General features: G+C 41.1%; 1 protein-coding gene across 1 annotated transcript; it reads right to left on the bottom strand.

Annotated features, from left to right (window-relative positions):
• Window positions 1-66: 66 nt before the first annotated feature.
• On the bottom strand, window positions 67-13,724 carry LOC136534726 (putative disease resistance RPP13-like protein 3). The gene is made up of 12 exons (XM_066527111.1): window positions 13,586-13,724; window positions 10,861-11,726; window positions 8,058-9,200; window position 7,916; window positions 2,531-3,118; window positions 2,277-2,348; window positions 2,047-2,196; window positions 1,559-1,826; window positions 1,253-1,481; window positions 1,010-1,160; window positions 643-885; window positions 67-387 (listed from the first exon to the last, which is right to left on the bottom strand). Exons 2-11 carry the CDS (start codon window positions 11,634-11,636, stop codon window positions 664-666), a joined length of 3,600 nt encoding a protein of 1,199 aa, XP_066383208.1. The 5' UTR covers window positions 11,637-11,726; window positions 13,586-13,724; the 3' UTR covers window positions 67-387; window positions 643-663.
• Window positions 13,725-19,293: the final 5,569 nt, after the last annotated feature.

The raw sequence follows: 19,293 nt of genomic DNA, 5'->3' as shown, positions 1-19,293 counted from the left end.
GTGCGAATATCAATCCTAGGCGGTTGCCCTCACACCCTGCACACAGCATAGCATTTTTCACTCAAATAGAATTGTGATGATAGATAGACATTTTTGGTTCATATATCTGTTATACATTATTTAAATACTAGAACAGAAGAAAATTATGTTTAGCCTAGGGGACCCGTAGTGTGGGGTGCATGAGCGGTTTCTTATTACACACAAGGACTTAGAAGTCAATCATCGCAGGATTAAAAGTAAATTAAAATGCAGCCCTATCACTAAACCATCGTCGTCTATTCCTGCCTGCATGTCTTGCGGAGGTTTCCAGCTATGTAGGATGCACACACACGTCCTCCTTCTGCAGTAGTTTGTGACAAGTGGATTTCTCATGTCAGCGAGTTTCCCCTGAAAATCATCAGATACATATTATGATGAGTGTACCCAACAAAAGGCCTTCACGATTGGTCCTTTTCATGAGAACGAAAATAACAACTATTTAATTTGTTTCAAACAAGAACTGACTTCCGTGAGCCCTTGATTTAATTTTCTTTGTTTAGCCTCCATGGAATGTCTGGATAATGTTATTGCCAAATAAAATTCATCAACGTTAATCCTAGTTGAAAAGAAAACACGGGGACATTTGTGTCGATGATGTCTCACCTTGTGTAGATGCCATAACACTCATGTCTCGTTTTGTGGGGTAAAAGTCATGGCCAATTTCTCAGCATTATTTTCTATTTCGTTCAGCCAGCTTGTGATATCCCCAACATTAGGCCTTAGCTTTCGGTCAGCACTGACACAATCTAAAGCTATTTCAATGCATCTTTGCACCTGACGGCATTCATATATCGGTGATGTACAGCTCGGAGTTGCCTGTAGCCTTTTTCTCCAGTTTTCTTGTACCTAGGAGATCGATCCACAAAGTAATTAAGTGTATCATTTTGTGTCAAATGTGTTAGGCATAACAAAATATTGCTCAAAGCTTATATATACTTTCAGGGATCTTCATATAAGGGAGTTATCTTACATGATCAATAAATTCTTGGGAAGGCGTTTCATATGCCTTGCTGTAGCCTTCAGACCCGGCAATTAACTCTATCATTACAACACCCAAGCTGAATATGTCAAACTTATCGGAGACATACCCATGCTCAATATATTCGGGAGGACAGTATCTTCTGCATGACATCAGAAATGTAGATGCAGAAGTGTTTAAAAGAACAAGATTTAGTTGATTTTGAAAATTAAGTTCAGAGAGGCATTAAATTACATTGTTCCTAAAAGGCTTGATGTGGGATGAGTCTCGTTGTCGCAGACAAGCTTCGATAAACCAAAATCGGCAATTTTTGGCACCATATTCTTGTCGAGTAATATATTTCCAGGTTTTAGATCTAAATGGTACATAGGACTTTCCAGTCCCTCATGAAGGTATTTCAGACCCTCGCAAGTCCCCTTAATAATTTTGTAGCGTGTCTGCCAGTCCAGTCCATGGAATTCATCTATAGAAGCAAACACAGGGAGATAGAGTAAATATAATACTAAGCAACGTTGCCAAGGTATAGGACCTTTATCTTACCATCAAGGTGTTCTTGCAGACTTCCATTGTGCATAAACTCAAAGCAGAGAGCTCTATAGATTTCATCAGCAATAACAAACTTCCCTTCGTACTCGACAAATTCACGCTTTGTTTCATAGCAGTAGCCAAGTAGCTCTACAATATTAGGATGGTTGAGTCTCCTAAGGTTCTCGAACTCCTTCCTGAATTCTTCCTCTTCGTAGTCAAGTCGTTGTGGCATTAAATGAAGCAATTTCACGGCAATCGCTTTGCCATTATTTTGCACACCCTAATGAACATCCCTTATGATTATGAGTTGTATTATAGAAATATCCATTTCACTATTAATGGTCATTAGAATTGATAGAAAATGCAACTGTATTTGCAATCTGTCCATGAAGTTGTCCTAGCAGTTCCAATAATAGTTAAAACGGTTTGTTTATAGATTAAACAATACTTCTATGTTGTAGAATTGTAGTTGGACATAGATATGGGGAAAAAATGTTTGCCTTGTATACTGTTCCAAATGTCCCGCTACCAAGCTTTCGCTTATTGGAGAAATCCTCTGTAATTTTACTTAATAATTCTAATGGCATGACTTCTGGTGCCACTCGAAAATGGTGTAACTTGTCAATGTACCCAAGGTCAAGGAAACCTATCTGCAAGGAATGACAACTTATCATTCATGTGGAATAATGAGAAGGATAGAATATTGCTACCTCCAGTCAAAAATACTTACACATTTGACTTTGCACGATTTTCGATATGTATCTTTAACCACTATTTTCTTCTGGGATATCTTCTTGAAATCCTTCAAATATAAGAGGTTGTGTAAGTATTTTGAACACAAATCAATACATATGACTTGCACATTTTCAAACTATATAATGTTTGCATTTTTTTTAATATTTGAGCAAATTTTGTCCTAAACAAGAAGTTTTTGTGACCTGAGGGGGGACTAGTAGTTTGGGAAAAAAAATATGGCACTAGTACCTTGTCGTCTGCACACCGACCAAATCTTTCAAGAATAAGTGTGGGACGGTTGGGATGGCTGTGGACTATGCGTTTCAGTGCCGCCTCTGCCTCCTCTACATCCTCCGTCTTGCCTCCCCAGCAGTCAATTTGAACATGGGCTTTCTCAAGCAAACGGAGGTAACTCAATTTAGACAAGTCGTCCAAATCAAAGTTGGCATCCTTGAGGGCGCGCACATGGACATGGAGCTCAACAGATTTAAGGCAAGGCATAGCACCTGGTTGAAACATCAGCCAGGTTTTTGTCCTGAGGTATTGCAGTTTGGGGAATGCAAAAGGAGCAATGACTTCGCTGCAGGGATCATCACTGCACGGTCCATCGCAGAAAACCTCTAGTTCTTGGATTTTCTGCAATTTGCTTAGAGACTCCACTAAGGCTTCCATCCATTTGCCATAGAAGCTTTCTGTGTTAATAATACTGAGCAACCTTAGATCTGTCATCTTGCTCAGATCTTTAGCGAAGTTTAAGGAATTACTGTCAAGTGTCCCCAACCGCAGCTCTTCCAATGATGTTAGGTTCCCCATCCCTTCTGGCAATTCTAGTATTAACTGTTGGAGTTGTTCCAAATTCACTCCAAGATATAGGCCATGCTTCTGACGGAGCGAAGCGGAGGCCCGTCGCCGGAGGCTTGGGCCGGAGCGTAGCGGAGTCTGAAGCTGGCCCATTAGGTCTCGCCCCTGTGCTCGGGGGGTGCGGGGGGCGGAGCCCCCCGCGGTACGGTACGGTATATACACCCTTGCTAGGGTTTTGTGGAGACTTGATTCTCTTGTAAGCCGCCATAGGCGTGTAACCCAAAACTCTTGAGATAGTGAGATTGTTGCTGGCTGGTGCCCGTGGTTTTTCCCCTTCACATCGGAGGGGTTTTCCACGTTAAATCGTGTGTCTCCTCTGTGGCTTGATTCTTTACTTCTTATTCCTATACGTCGTTCATAACAAGTGGTACCAGAGCTTTGGTTGCTGTTAGGGTTCATGACGACGTCGATGAAGTTTGATCTTCCGCTGCTGAACTACGACACACGGTTCTCGCTATGGCAAGTCAAGATGCGGGGGATTCTGGCGCAGACTCATGACTATGATGAGGCGCTGGATAGTTTCGGAAAGAGGAAGGCCGAGTGGACTCCAGAAGAGATCCGCAAGGATCAGAAGGCGCTCGCCCTAATTCAGTTGCATCTTCATAATGATATTTTGCAGGAGTGTCTGAAAGAGAAAACTGCTGCAGAACTATGGCTGAAACTGAAATCGATCTGTATGTCCAAGGATCTAACCAGTAAGATGCAGATGAAGATGAAGCTGTTCACCCTGAAGATGAAGGAGGAGGATTCAGTGATGAGCCACATCGCTGAATTCAAGAAGATCGTCGCCGACCTAGTGTCGATGGAGGTGAAGTATGATGATGAGGACTTAGGTCTTTTACTGCTATGTTCTTTGCCAAATTCGTATGCAAATTTTCGTGACACCATACTTTTGAGCCGTGATGAACTAACCCTAAAGGAAGTTTATGAGGCTCTCCAGTCTAGGGAGAAGATGAGAGGCATGGTGCAGAATGATGAGACGTCGTCCTCCAAGGGCGATGCTTTGCATGTGAGAGGCAGAACTGAAAATAGATCCTCAAATGATGGCAATGATGGTAGAAAGAACTACGAAAGGAGAGGCCGTTCAAAGTCCAAGCCGCATGGTAATAAAAAGTTCTGTGTTTATTGCAAGCTGACAAATCATAATGTTGAGGATTGCAGAAAAGTACAGAATAAGGAGAAGAGGAAACAAAAGTCGGCTGGTAAGGTCTCTGTTGCTGCTGCTGCGTCTGATGATGATTCTGGAGATTGTCTGGTAGTATTTGCTGGTTGTGTTGCTGGTCATGATGAATGGATTCTCGATTCCGCATGTTCATTTCATATTTGCACTAACAGAAATTGGTTTAGCTCATATAAGCCTGTGCAGAAAGGGGATGTTGTGCGGATGGGAGATGATAACCCGTGTGACATTGTGGGGATTGGATCAGTTCAGATCAAGACTGATGATGGCATGACACGCACGCTGAAAAACGTCAGGTATATACCAGGGATGTCCAGAAATCTTATCTCATTGAGCACGCTTGATGCAGAAGGTTACAAATATTCCGGTTCAGATGGCGTTCTGAAGGTATCAAAAGGTTCTCTTGTTTGCTTGAAAGGTGATCTTAATTCTGCAAAGTTATATGTCCTTAGAGGGTGTACCTTACCTGGTTCTGATTCCGCTGTTGCTGCTGTTACTAATGATGAACCTAGTAAAACTAACCTTTGGCATATGCGTTTGGGACATATGAGTCACCATGGTATGGCAGAATTGATGAAGAGAAACCTGCTGGATGGCTGCACTTCGAGTAAAATAAAGTTTTGTGAGCATTGTATTTTCGGGAAGCATAAAAGGGTACATTTCAACACTTCTGTTCACACCACTAAAGGTACTCTTGATTATGTTCATGCTGATTTATGGGGTCCTTCCCGTAAGTCCTCACTTGGTGGTGCTCGTTACATGCTTACAATTATTGATGATTACTCTAGAAGGGTTTGGCCTTATTTTCTGAAACAGAAAGATGATACTTTTGCTGCTTTTAAGGACTGGAAAGTAATGATAGAAAGGCAAACTGAAAGGAAGGTAAAATTGCTTCGTACTGATAATGGTGGAGAATTTTGTTCGCGTGAATTTAATGATTATTGCAGATCGGAAGGCATTGTTAGGCATCACACCATACCCCATACTCCACAACAGAATGGTGTGGCCGAACGCATGAACAGAACCATCATATCTAAGGCCCGTTGCATGCTGTCTAATGCCAAGATGAGCAAGCATTTTTGGGCTGAAGCTGCTAATACTGCCTGTTACTTGATAAACAGGTCGCCTTCTATTCCACTAAATAAAAGAACTCCCATTGAGGTATGGTCTGGTACGCCTGCTGATTATTCACAGTTGAAAGTTTTTGGATGCACTGCTTATGCTCATGTTGATAATGGAAAATTAGAGCCTAGAGCTGTTAAGTGTCTTTTCCTTGGTTATAGTTCGGGAGTCAAAGGCTATAAATTATGGAATCCTGAAACAGGAAAGACTTTTATGAGCAGGAGTGTTGTTTTCAATGAATCTGTGATGTTTACTGACAGTTTGCCCTCAGATCATGTTCCAGAAAAAGAGCTGCAGCGTATGCGCATGCAGGTGGAGCATGTTGATGATGATACAGGTGTGCAGGTGGAGCCTATTGATGAGCATAGTGACCATGATAATGATGTTGCTGAGGATGATGCTCATGATGATGTTCAGCAAACTCCTATTTTGCAGTTAGAGGAGGATTTACCTATTGCTCAACGCAAGTCAAAAAGGACAATTGCACCTCCTAAACGTCTTATTGAAGAGTGTAATTTGTCTTACTATGCTTTGAGTTGTGCTGAACAGGTGGAGAATGTTCATGAGCCAGCAACCTATAAAGAAGCTATTCATTGTGGTGATACTGAGAATTGGATTTCAGCTATGCATGAGGAGATGCAGTCTCTTGAGAAGAACAGTACATGGGAGATTGTACCTTTGCCTAAGAATAAGAAGACCATCAGCTGCAAATGGATCTTCAAGAGAAAGGAGGGTTTATCTCCAAGCGAGCCTCCAAAGTATAAGGCAAGGTTAGTTGCTAAAGGCTACAGTCAAATTCCGGGTGTTGACTACAATGATGTGTTCTCTCCAGTGGTAAAACACAGTTCAATTCGTACTTTCCTTAGTATTGTTGCTTCACATGATCTTGAGCTTGAGCAGTTAGATGTGAAGACTGCGTTTTTGCATGGAGAGCTTGAGGAGGACATATACATGGACCAACCAGAAGGGTTCATAGTGCCTGGCAAGGAAAAATATGTGTGCAAGTTGAAGAGATCCTTGTATGGTTTGAAACAGTCCCCTCGTCAGTGGAACAAGAGGTTTGATTCATTTATGTTAGCACACAGTTTTAAAAGATCTAAGTATGATAGCTGTGTTTACATCAAGCATGTTAATGGATCACCTATATATTTGCTGTTATATGTTGATGATATGCTGATTGCTGCCAAGAGTAAGATTGAAATCACTAAGTTAAAGAAGCTATTGAGTAGTGAGTTTGATATGAAAGACCTTGGTAGTGCTAAGAAAATTCTTGGTATGGAAATTAGTAGAGACAGAAAATCTGGTTTGCTATTTCTTAGTCAACAAAATTATATCAAGAAAGTTCTTCAGCGTTTCAACATGCAAAATGCTAAGGCTGTTAGTACCCCTATTGCACCTCACTTTAAGTTGTCAGCTGCTCAGTGTCCTAGTACAGATGCAGAGATTGAATACATGTCAAGGATTCCTTATTCTAGTGCTGTTGGGTCTTTGATGTATGCCATGGTTTGCTCTCGTCCAGATTTGTCATATGCTATGAGTCTTGTTAGTAGATATATGTCTAATCCTGGCAAAGAACATTGGAGGGCAGTTCAGTGGATTTTCAGGTACCTCAGAGGCACAGCAGATTCCTGTTTAAAGTTTGGAAGAACTGATAAGGGTCTTATTGGCTATGTGGATTCTGATTATGCTGCTGATCTGGACAGGCGAAGATCACTTACAGGTTATGTGTTTACTGTTGACAGTTGTGCTGTGAGTTGGAGGGCTACTTTACAGTCAGTTGTTGCGTTGTCTACTACTGAAGCAGAATATATGGCTATTTGTGAAGCGTGCAAAGAATTAATTTGGCTGAAAGGTTTGTACACTGAGCTTTGTGGAGTTGAATCTTGCATAAGTTTGCACTGTGACAGTCAAAGTGCAATTTACCTCACTAAAGATCAGATGTTCCATGAGAGAACTAAGCACATAGATATCAAGTATCATTTTGTGCGTGATGTGATTGAAGAAGGTAAGCTGAAGGTATGCAAGATTAGTACTCATGATAATCCTGCTGATATGATGACAAAGCCTATTCCTGTTGCTAAGTTTGAGCTATGCTCAAGCTTAGTTGGTTTAATTGGATAGTCCAAGAGACTATTGTTGGCACCAGTGGTTTTCTATCTTTGTTATGTTCAGGATGAAGGGTTGATTTATGATACAAGATGAATTTGTCTCAAGGTGGAGTTTGTTGGAGTTGTTCCAAATTCACTCCAAGATATAGGCCATGCTTCTGACGGAGCGAAGCGGAGGCCCGTCGCCGGAGGCTTGGGCCGGAGCGTAGCGGAGTCTGAAGCTGGCCCATTAGGTCTCGCCCCTGTGCTCGGGGGGTGCGGGGGGCGGAGCCCCCCGCGGTACGGTACGGTATATACACCCTTGCTAGGGTTTTGTGGAGACTTGATTCTCTTGTAAGCCGCCATAGGCGTGTAACCCAAAACTCTTGAGATAGTGAGATTGTTGCTGGCTGGTGCCCGTGGTTTTTCCCCTTCACATCGGAGGGGTTTTCCACGTTAAATCGTGTGTCTCCTCTGTGGCTTGATTCTTTACTTCTTATTCCTATACGTCGTTCATAACATTAACCCAAAACACCGCAAGCACTTCAGTTGTCTTAGCATGGTAACACTGTGTGGCAGTGCTGTTATGTAGGTATCCGTCAAGACTAGTGTCTGTAAATATGTTAAATCACCAATTTCCATTGGCAGATTACAAATATTCCTCCCACAAAGTCCAAGGTATCTCAAGTGAAGTAACCCCGCAAGATTCTTCAGACCATCAGAACTGTCGTCTGTAGTTAGTATCTCACAACCTTCTAAAGAAAGGACACGTAAAACCTGAAAACTTGGGAGTAGTAATATCATACTGCTAATACGGCTCCAGGTGACATTAAGTGACCTCACTTTTGGTTTGCACGTTCTAGTTAGATCATGCTTCTCCAGGACTCCATTTTGGACGGATATTATACGAGCATAACTTTGATAAGGTAGATGTTGATCATGATCATACCTTTCCAATACAGTGACAAAGTTTTCTTGTTTTCCCATGGAGCGAATCAAATCAAGCACCATGTTGTGAACACGGCAATCACGCATGTTTGTGTCCTCATTTTCTACTGGCTCGATCATGCTTCTACTGATAAGTTCATGCAAGTACCTCTCTCCGACTTGAAATAATGATTCCCCTTGTTCTTCATGCACAAAACCTTCAGCTACCCATCTCCACACCAACATGTCTTTCTCAATCACATGATCTTCAGGAAATATGCTTAAGTACAATAAGCAGGTCTTTAGATGGCTTGGTAGGTCATAATAACTAAATTGGATTATCTTTCTTGTGTTCTCAATAGCTATATAATCTTCGTGGCCAAATCCAATAGAGTTGTATAACTTAGTCCATTCCTTTTGCGGTTTACCGGCCAACAAACTAGCTATTGTAATTATAGCTAATGGTATACCACCACATTTCTGTAGAATATATTCGGTGAACTGCTCGTCCAGTGGATCAAAAGTAATTGTGCCTTTATGGCCAAATAATGTGGCATAGAATAGTTCCTTGGAGCCATCAACAGAAAGTGGCATTACCTCAAAAACTTCACCAATCGTTTCTGCGGTATCGAGTCTACGAGAAGTTGTGATTATTCTACTTCCACAACCACTATCCACCAAAGCACATTTAATTACTTCCCATGATGATATGTCCCGTATATCATCAATAACAATTAAGAACCTATTCACATGACAAAGCAAGAGCCACGAATTAGTAAAACTATCTAGACTTCTGTGGAAAAACATAAGCATGATAGCCATGCATCTCACTAGCAATTCAAAATGGCACTTGTTGAGAATTTGTTAATATAGCATATGGGCTACCTTGGTGATACGGGTAGATCATGTTGCAAGAACAAAGAGACACCAAAATTTATGCTGGTCTTGGACCAAGTGAATAACACCCTACATCGAGTTATGTGGTACCATATATCCTTTATCCTCAACGACTACACAATAGGAATATGCCTAACCAAGTTACAGAGATGATGGTGGTGATGGTGGTGCACCTGAAGATCTAGATGGCTCTATTATCTTCTCCTTGGGATTGCCTACCCCTTTTTTTTAAAGGACAACAAAATTTTGCCATAAGTTTTATTAAATAAGGGAGGGGAGAGGTGTGAATATGACAAGCCAGCACTAGCTTGACTATCCTGCCCTAGATCCGGAGGAGGAGAAATGACTAACAAGACACCACTAAAGAGGCTCTAAAAATAGATAAAATAGAGACCGATTACACATTGGAGCAATAACCAAAGGAAAGAAGAAAAACACTAGTGTCATGTCGTCATATTTGCTTACGCCAGTGACCAGTCTCAGTGGGTTTTATGAGAGTTTTATGAGCATTAAATAAGCTGACATGACATAGTATAAATGAAGAGAGATGATGAAAGTTTTGTGTGATGAAATGAGTTTCATAGGGATGAAACTTGTCTACACTGTTTCCAACGCATTAGGAGTTTCATATGGCACCTCCTAGTCTGTCACGTCATGTACCTATATAGACAACATCTTCAATGCATTGCTATCATGTTGATGTTTCTTAGGAGCTCTTAAAACCATTAATTGTTGCAATGTCTCCATGAGTGGACTTAAGACATTAGATTTTGTGCATATTCCTTATAATTATGTGGCATATCAACAACAAAAATTATATCCTATGTGGCACTAATTTAACAGGCTTGATATTACTCATTGGGAGTAGCCTTATTTAAAGTTCCACTTTCAAACGGTTTGTAATATGGCCACATCACGAATACACCACCTTGAACTCCTAGAATCAGATCTATTTTAGAACAAAATCAAATGACTAAAATGGCGTCTATTTGAGAATGGAAATAGTAGCTGTTAAGTGCACTCTTGATAATTATAATAGTAATAGTACTTTATTTTTTTCTAGAAGTTGGATTAAGGGTCAGCTTGTGTCATAAGCGAGGCAAACTTTAGCAAGACGACTTGAGTATTTGACATCTGAGGTCAAAATCTGTTCAACTGCAGCAGCCAAAATTGCAGTAAGGAACCAAACAAAGGCCATCAGAAGTGTGGGAAACTGTGACAAAACATGGCAAATCAAGTATAGACCCAAAAGAAGACATGCTTCATGATGCACTTTCTAAAATAATTTGATGTGTAGATGGTAGTGCATTTTACAAAAAAAAAATGGTCAACTTTAGAAAATCTTGACTCATGACAAAACAAAATGATCAGCATTTAGCTAGGATACTTCTAATTATGTGCACTTATATACGCAAACTAAAAAAACTCAAATAATATGGGTACTTTGAACGACCAACTGTCAAAAAAAAAATGGGCACGAAAGGCATTTGACTGGCTATCCATACCTCTTGTTTCTAAGGAAATGTCGGAGTTCGTCGATTAGCTGTCTTTCATTCGTTCTGGTCATGCTAAGAACCATATACCTTTCCTTGTCAATATCTATGAGAATGTCCCACAAGGCTTTCTTCATGTCAGGTTGTAGGCCAATAGAAACAAAACTGCTGCAATGGAAGTCGCCTTTAATATTTTCATAGACTGCTTTTGCAAGAGTGGTCTTGCCCATCCCTCCAGCGCCCCAAATAGAAACTTTCTTCAATCTATGAGATGAAGACATCCTAGATATGAGCATAGCTCGTAGCTTGTGGGTGCCAATGAGTCGTCTCGCTCCTCGGTACACATCATCAAGGCATGGGCCAACAGTGCTAGTTGTAGCAACAAAATCGCCAGCATGAGAGGCAGCCAGATTTTTTACTCTGAGCTTGATGTCTTCCAACGTCTCCCTGAAGCTGTCACGGTTGCTGATTGGCTCCAAGCCCTTGTCGAAGCGTAGCAGTAAGTTGTCGATGATATCCTCTATGTCATATGACAGCTCCCTCGGTTCATAGGCACAATGCTTATCATCCTGTGGGTCAGGCTGGTCCTGCTGCGGCCATGGCATATTGCATAAGGCAGCAGCGTGCATTCTCCTCAGCTGTCTCTCAAGAGACTCTAAGTCTTCCTTTGTAGTAGTACTTGTCTGAAGATTGTGCTCTTGCTTCAGGAACTTGCCCAGCTTGTGGAGCAGGCATCCCATGGCACCCTTTAATATTTCCATGGCGGCTTGGTGGTCGATTCCTTCCATAGCGGCAGCTCATGCAGGTAGTTGCTAGCTGAGAAGATTTGCGATTAATATCTATCTTTGCAACTGCTACTGCTAGAATCGATGCATGTCCTGGCATGCAGATTATAATCACTAGTTAGCGTGATTAAAGCAAAGTGTACATTTATGTGTATGTGCAACCTTATAGCAAGGTGTGCTCTATTGGATCTGTCTCACAAGTCCATCAACCCATATCCTCAAACTTGGGTTAAGCATTAGTTATTGTTTAATACCTCTAATTAATAAAAATTACTTATATTAATTTGTGTGTTCTTCTCAACAATATAGTAGCACAAATACATAGCAATTCAATATGAGACACCACACATAAATCAAACATAGTCTTACAAAATACAAATAAGTGAAGTATAATTCATCTATTCTGGTTCTTTGGTTAATTCAGCTATCTGAGAGTAGGAACAAAAATTTCCTTGGTTAGTTCGGTTCCTCGCAATCTGGAACTGAATAAGGAACCGATTTTTTTTGTTCCGGTTCTTTTGGTTTATTTCAGTTCAGGTTTTTTTGATGCGGTTTCTCAATTTCGGTTAATTATGCTGAGTCGAGCGTGCGTTGCGGCCATAAGCTGGTACGCTGCTCTGTGCCAACGAACGAGAAACACCCTATTTGCTTGGCTTATAATCCGTACTTTTCCAACCAATGAACAATAGTTTTCTCTCACAACAAATCAGCCAACAGTACTTTCAGCCATGGCTTATCAGCCAAGCGAACATGGCGGAAGAAGCCAACCAAAGGCTGACATCCAGGCAATGATCTATCTGTCCTCTCACTCTCCATCCCAGTAAGAGGGATGTTTGCACATCCCTTCGACTAAGGCCATGTTTAGTTCACCCAAAATCCAAACTTTGGCACTATGCAAAAAGAGGATTTCTCGTTACATCAAACTTGCGGTACATGCATGGAGTACTAAATGTTGACGAAATCAAAAACTAATTGCACAGTTTGGTTGTACTTTGCGAGACGAACGTTTTAAGCCTAATTAGTCAACGATTGGACAATTATTACCAAATACAAATGAAATGCTACAGTATGCTACAGTATTAGCAATGTTTTCGGCGGCGCCGGTTCGGGCCAACTAAACATGGCCTAATATAGACATAAGATCATCACATCCCAAAGGGAAATAGACCCCAACACCTCATTTTAATACCTATCTTAATTAATTGAAAGGTAGAGTTCCTACCATTGCTTGTTGAAAAGAAAAAAAAGGGGAAAATAGACCCCCTCAACTAATAAACATAGATATAAGATCCTTCCATCGGAGAGGACTTAAATGGACGCATCCCATACCTTGTTATCCCAATACTTGAACGCAGCCTGCCAGGCCATGTTTGGACAGGGTCTGGACTATTGTTTCAGTTAAACATCTAAAAGGATATTATGTTTCACGAAATTTGTCCTTCTTGTAGTACAGGGGGCAGCCTGCTTAGCTAATGATTATGAAAGCCAAAAACCAAAGTCCATGAAAACGATACGATACAGGGGCGACGAACCCGGTCGAAGCTGGTGGAGCAGCTGCGCGACTACCGGATCGGATTCCTGTTCGTCGGTAGCTGTATGTTAGGAGGAAGAGAAAAAAAAATACTAAACTACCCTTTAGTCTTACTGGGGAGTTTTTAATCTAATCAACGGCTGTTAAATTTTCTTACCGGAGGATCAACTGGTGGTTCCTTCCGAGCAATGTAACAAAGCTCATATTATGTAACCAAATTTGTCTGGATAGTTGGATGGCCTATTACTACTAGATCTGGATCATGGCTTAATAGTAATAGTAGTAGGCACGCAATCCAGGATCCACAGCAGCAGAAACCAGTTAAGTTACTACTAAATATTGATCGAGCCGAGCAAACTTGTCTTGTAAAAATAGAAATCGAAAAATAACTAGCGATCGAGGATTAGCAGTTAGCACTGACCTTCACGAGTCGAGTCGAGGGACACCACAGGATCGAAAATGCAAACGCAGATGGAGAAGCTCCAGACAGACGAGAAGCTAAGCAGCTGCAGCACGGGCGCTACTTGTATGTGTGATGGCCGATGGCCGATGGACCACCCAAGTCGCCGATGGACCACCCAAGTCGCCGATGGCCGATGGAGTGTCGTATTCCACGCATTTATGTTTGTTTGTGTGTGGATCATCACAAGATGACAGCGTGTGGGGCCCGGCTTGCAAAATAGGATGCTCATGTCACGCCACGTCCCCTTGCGTAGCTAAGGCCTCGTTTAAGTTCACCGTGAAAAGTTTTGGACGTCACGACGTCGTATGGAGTGTTTGAATACTAATAAAAAGGAATTTACAGAATTTATCGGTAAACCGCGAGACGAATTTATTAAGTCTAATTAATCCATTATTGGCACATGTGTACTGTAGCACCATATTGTCAAATCATGAATTAATTAGACGTAAAAGATTCGTATCGCAAATTAGTCGTAAACTATGTAATTAGTTATTTTTTAGTTTATATTTAATACTACGTGCATATGTTAAACATTTGACGTGACAGGTGCAAAGTTTTTAGGGGGAAATAAACAAGCCGTAGGCTACCGGATTTTAGACGTCCAAAAATATGCGTACTGCTGGTGATGGGCCTGGCTGGAGACCGCGTCTGATCAGAGGAAGGAAGACGACCCTCGTCACAAGTCTCCGATCGAGTCTCTGTATTGCAGCAGCCTTTTTTTGGACCCCCGCCTTGTTCGTTCCGCGAGACAAGTAAGCAGACTGGGACTATCTTTTTCATCATTATAAAAAAAAGAAAAGAAAGCTTTTGAACTGGGAAAAAAATGTAGTCTCTTAGTTCTTCTATTACTAAATTATACGGTAGGTTGTTTTTGCATTTCTAGAAACATAGGTTTTACTATGCATCTAAATATATACTGTGTCTAGGTACCTGGCTTAAAAATTAAAACGACATATACTTTGAAATGTAGGGAGTAGGTTTTTTTTTCTAGAAGACCAATTTTGTAGTCCTCTAGGCATAACATAGTCTTCTCATTGATAAGGAGAACTGTTCTTGGTGCGGCAGAAAATTGTTCTAGGTTTAGAACAAAAATGTTCTTAGGTACAGGGGAAATGTTAAAGTTTCTTAAGAAAATTGTTTCATGTTCAAGGAAGTTCAAAGAGAATTATTCCAAGTCCAAGAGAAAAAAAATCATTTCATGTTCATGAAAAAAGGGATACAAATTTAAATAGACGAATTATATATTCCAACTTCACAAGACAAATGGTTTGTATTATTAGAAACAAAAAAAATAAACATGAATAAATAGAACTAATAAAGAAAATAGAAGAACAAATAGGGAAAATAGAAATAATAAAAGATAGAGAATACTCCTATAAATAAATAAATAAATCATAAAATGGGCGATAGGAAGAAAGGAAAGGGAAAATAAATTAAAGAACAGAGAAAATATGAAGGAGGCCAATAGAAAACGAGCTAAAAGCCCGGTACAAAAATGGAAACTAATGAAGCCTTGCATGGACCAACGAAATGAAAGAAATGGCCCGGAAAGGGAAAAGAAAATGCCCAGTAAACAAAGTTGGCGCATAGTTATTAGGAACGGGACATCGAACCACTTGAGACGTCGGTTCACGGTTTGATTGGTCCAACCGGTTGAGCCGCCGGTTTAATCCGGTTCAAATATAATGAGCAACTCTACTCAAACACAACCGAAGTCGTGGCTTAGTGGTGGAGATCTTGCTCTCTGACCTAGGAGACGAGTGTTAGTTTTCCATCATTTTCTCTCCGCTCCCCCTTCCACATTGCCAATCCCATGCACTGCTCTAGACCGCTCGGTTTTTAATCAGTTCATTGTCCGGTTTTATACCGATTTCTGTGAAAAAACTGTCGGTTCACCAATTTTATACCGGTCCGATTGCTTACCGGTCTTCTAAGCTGGATCGAACCGGCCAAGGCTTTGGTTTCGGTCTTTTAACGGTCGGACCGCCGGTCCGGTCCGGTTCGAATAACTATGCATTGGCGTAGCTCTCTCAAAGGGGGTGTGCAGTTGGCTTGGCTCGGCGGCTGTGGTAGTGAGGGATGACAGGGCAGCGTGTTCTTGGGAGCGTCCGCTGTGGTGTTGTCACTCAGAGTCAGAGCAACTAGAAGCCTTGGCATGCCGGGAAGGCCTATTGCTGGCCTATGACTTAGACATTCAGGCCGAGTTTGGTACGCTGGCCCGATGGCCCGGCTGCGCCCCCTAGCTACAACGTGTGTGTTTGATGTCGCCGGGCTATCTCCTAGCCCAGCTCCCCTAGTGCATTTCCATCCCCTCAGCCTGGCTCTAGGGAAACGCTCCCACCCTCCGTTTTTCTAGGGCTCGGCCGCACACAACTTCTCGCAGGCGATTTCGAGGCGATTTGGGGCAGCGGCAGGTGGCTCATGTGGGAAGTGTGAAACCTCCACACGCGCTCCCGCATCCGGTGAAATCCGCCGCCTTTATATGCGGCCCCTCGGCGCTAAGCTCCCATGCTTCTCCACCCAATCCCGTGAGAGACTGGCGGTGGTGTTGAGGTGTGGTTTCCGGTGAGGCGGCGTTCTTCCGCTACGAGCTTCCTCTCCGTTCCCCTGCCTCAGATCTGCTCCAACACGGCACCGCACCATCTTCCTTGCTAGGACTTTAGGAGGCGGTCGTCTTCTTCCTTCGTCTTCCTTGTTCCAGTGGTGCGTTTGGTGGTACTGTGTACCAGATCTGCTTCCTCTCCGTCGAGATCTGCTACTTCTTCGCCACCTCGTCTTCTTCCTCTCTGTTTTGCGGTTGCCGTTTCCTTCGTCGACCACCCCAAGTTGAAATCGACCCCCAATCCTTGTATTCTTTGATTTGGATGATGCTAGGGTTTCGGTTTATTTGTACAAATGGCTACCTTTGTGACTTATCTGAGCAGTTGGTGCCGCTTAATTCGGTTATATGATGTTGGATTTAGGGTTTCACTTGAACTGTTCATTTGTTGTTAGTTCAGTATGGTTTCATGCTCTTTGTTTAGCTGTTATTGTGGTCGATTATGATGTCCAATGCACTAGGAGGCATGTTCAAACATGCAGCCGTGCTTACTGAATGTTTTTACTGCTTACACAACCATATTAAGGCCAGCCAGGGCCATTTGAATTGAGTTTGTCTTGAATCTTCGTGCATGTAGATGGATCCAGTCCAAAACCATGAGATGATGGCCAGTCAAGCAGCTGTCATGGTAGTTGTTATGTTGTCTTATGTTGTCACTAGGCTTAGGAGGTCCAGGCCTGAACCAGACCCACTGTTGTATCACCTTAGGAGCGATGTTGAGCAGTATAGGAAGCAGACCCTGCAGCTAAGGATGGAAAAATGGAAATGGAAATCCAAATTATTCGCATTCGTATTCGTTCGTATTGTATATATGGATATCCATATTCGTATCCGTTTTGAAATGGAAGTCAAAGTGGATGTATCCGAATTCGTTTTTCAGTGTTTTTCTCTATCCGATTCCAGATCCGTATTCAACAATATCCGATAGTATCCGTATCCGCAAAGAAAATAAGGTATTATGAACCTGCTTAAAAGTTTTCACTTCATAAGTGAACAATTATTTATTTTTATTATTGCTAATAATGCATGGAACCTATTTAATAGTATATCTATAAATAACTTTAGTACGAATTTTAAATTATTAATGATACATAAAGATTAAATTAATTTTAGTATTTTTCTAATTTAGTTTAATCCTAATATATTTGTTATTTTAAATCATTTTAATACTTTAGTTTATTTATTTGTTGATGATGTAATATTAAATATTATTTTTATGTGGCATTCATAACTATATTATTAAATATAATATTTGTTAAATATAAATATAATATTGATTGATTAATTGATATACATAATTATTAAATATCATAACAATATTATTTTTATGTGTTATCCTTGTCTATGTTATATACACAAATGTTTTATCTCTACTTGTGTGATAATTTTGTAATTCCAATACTAATGATAAAGTAAAATGACTATTTGTTTTCTGCCATTTTTATTTGAATTTCTTCGCTTGATCTATTATTTTATTCAATATTATCCATTATAATTTAGTTTACTTCGATATTAGAGATTATTAGAAGTTTACTTTCATTTTGTTAACTTCAGTTAATGGTGAATTAGTAGTAAGATTTTATCCATATATGTTGAATTTAACAATATACATCCGAATAGAAATCCGAATCTGAGACATCCGTTTTGTATTCGTATTCAAAAATATTCGCATTCGTATTCGAATTAAAATGTGGTAAAAGGTGATATCCGGATCCAATTCCATGCGTATCCGATCCGTTTCCATCCTTACCTGCAGCTCATTTACAACTCTGTAGATGCAGAGTGCCTAGCCCTGTTAAGGATGACCAGAGCTCCCTTTTTTGCTCTCTGCAACCTATTTAGACAAAGGGGCCTTGTACCTGAAAATGTTGGGTGTCCTATTGAGGAGCAGGTTGCAATGTTCCTCCATGTAGTTGGACACAACCAAAGGTTTAAAGTAGTTCATCAATGCTCTAGGAGATCAATTGAGACTGTCAGTAGACACTTTCATCAAGTTTTGTATGCTGTTGGTGAGCTTAGAAGTGAAATGATTAAGCCCCCTACACCTGGCATATATCCAAATATACTTGGGAGCCATCGATGGAACCCTTACATGCAGGTACTTGTCAGTTTATCTGTTAAGAATTAACTAAATGTAGATGTCACCCACTGTTCCTATTGCACTTACACTTGTCAAATTAGGACTGTATTGGTGCCATTAATGGCACCCATGTGTTGGCAAGGGTGCCTAGACACATGCAACATGTTTTTAGGGGTAGGAAACATAACCCTACATAAAATATGATGGTTGCTGTGGACTTTGACCTCAAGTTCACATTTGTACTTGCTGGCTGGGAGGGCTCAGCCCATGATGCCCTCATCCTAGCTGATGCAATTGAGAGAAATGATGGGTTCATTGTACCAGAAGGTAACTAAACTACCTAGTCCCTACACTTATGTTCTTACCATGGCACAAACATTCACCTTAGACATTGTTTGGTGCACTTGTAGATAAATTCTACCTTGTAGATGCAGGATATGCATGCCGTAGTGGATTCATCCCTCCTTACAAGGGGGTTAGGTACCATTTGTCTGAGTATGGGAGCCGAAACCACCCAACCAATGCAAGGGAACTATTCAATCTAAGGCACTGTTCACTAAGGGTCACTGTGGAGAGGGCCTTTGGGGGCATTGAAGAACAGATTTAGGATTTTAGACAACTAGCCATTCCACACTTACAAAACACATGCCAAGCTTGTGCTAGCCTATTGCATTCTTCATAACTAGATCCTAGGCTTTGGCCTTGACCAAGTTGTGCCATCAGAGGACTGGTGGCCACCAAACCAGCCTGATACTCAGCCTGTCCATGAGCTACTGTCTCAAGACTCCAATGCCATGTCCACTAGGAGGGATGCCATCTATAATGCAAGGTAGGAGGGTAGGGGTACCTCTAGGATTTGATTCATGCATGTTTTTTCTTGTATAATTCAGTTTGTTGGCCCTGGTATGGAACATATGTTTGTGTATTGCCTATGATGTAATAAATATTAGACAAGGCTAAGACCAATGAGCTTCAATCCTTCATGTT

This window comes from Miscanthus floridulus, unplaced genomic scaffold (genome assembly GCF_019320115.1).
Source record: "Miscanthus floridulus cultivar M001 unplaced genomic scaffold, ASM1932011v1 os_2219_2, whole genome shotgun sequence".
Classification (NCBI taxonomy): Eukaryota; Viridiplantae; Streptophyta; class Magnoliopsida; order Poales; family Poaceae; genus Miscanthus; species Miscanthus floridulus.
Note: the sequence above shows the minus strand (reverse complement) of the source record. Positions and strands in the feature narration are given on the sequence as shown.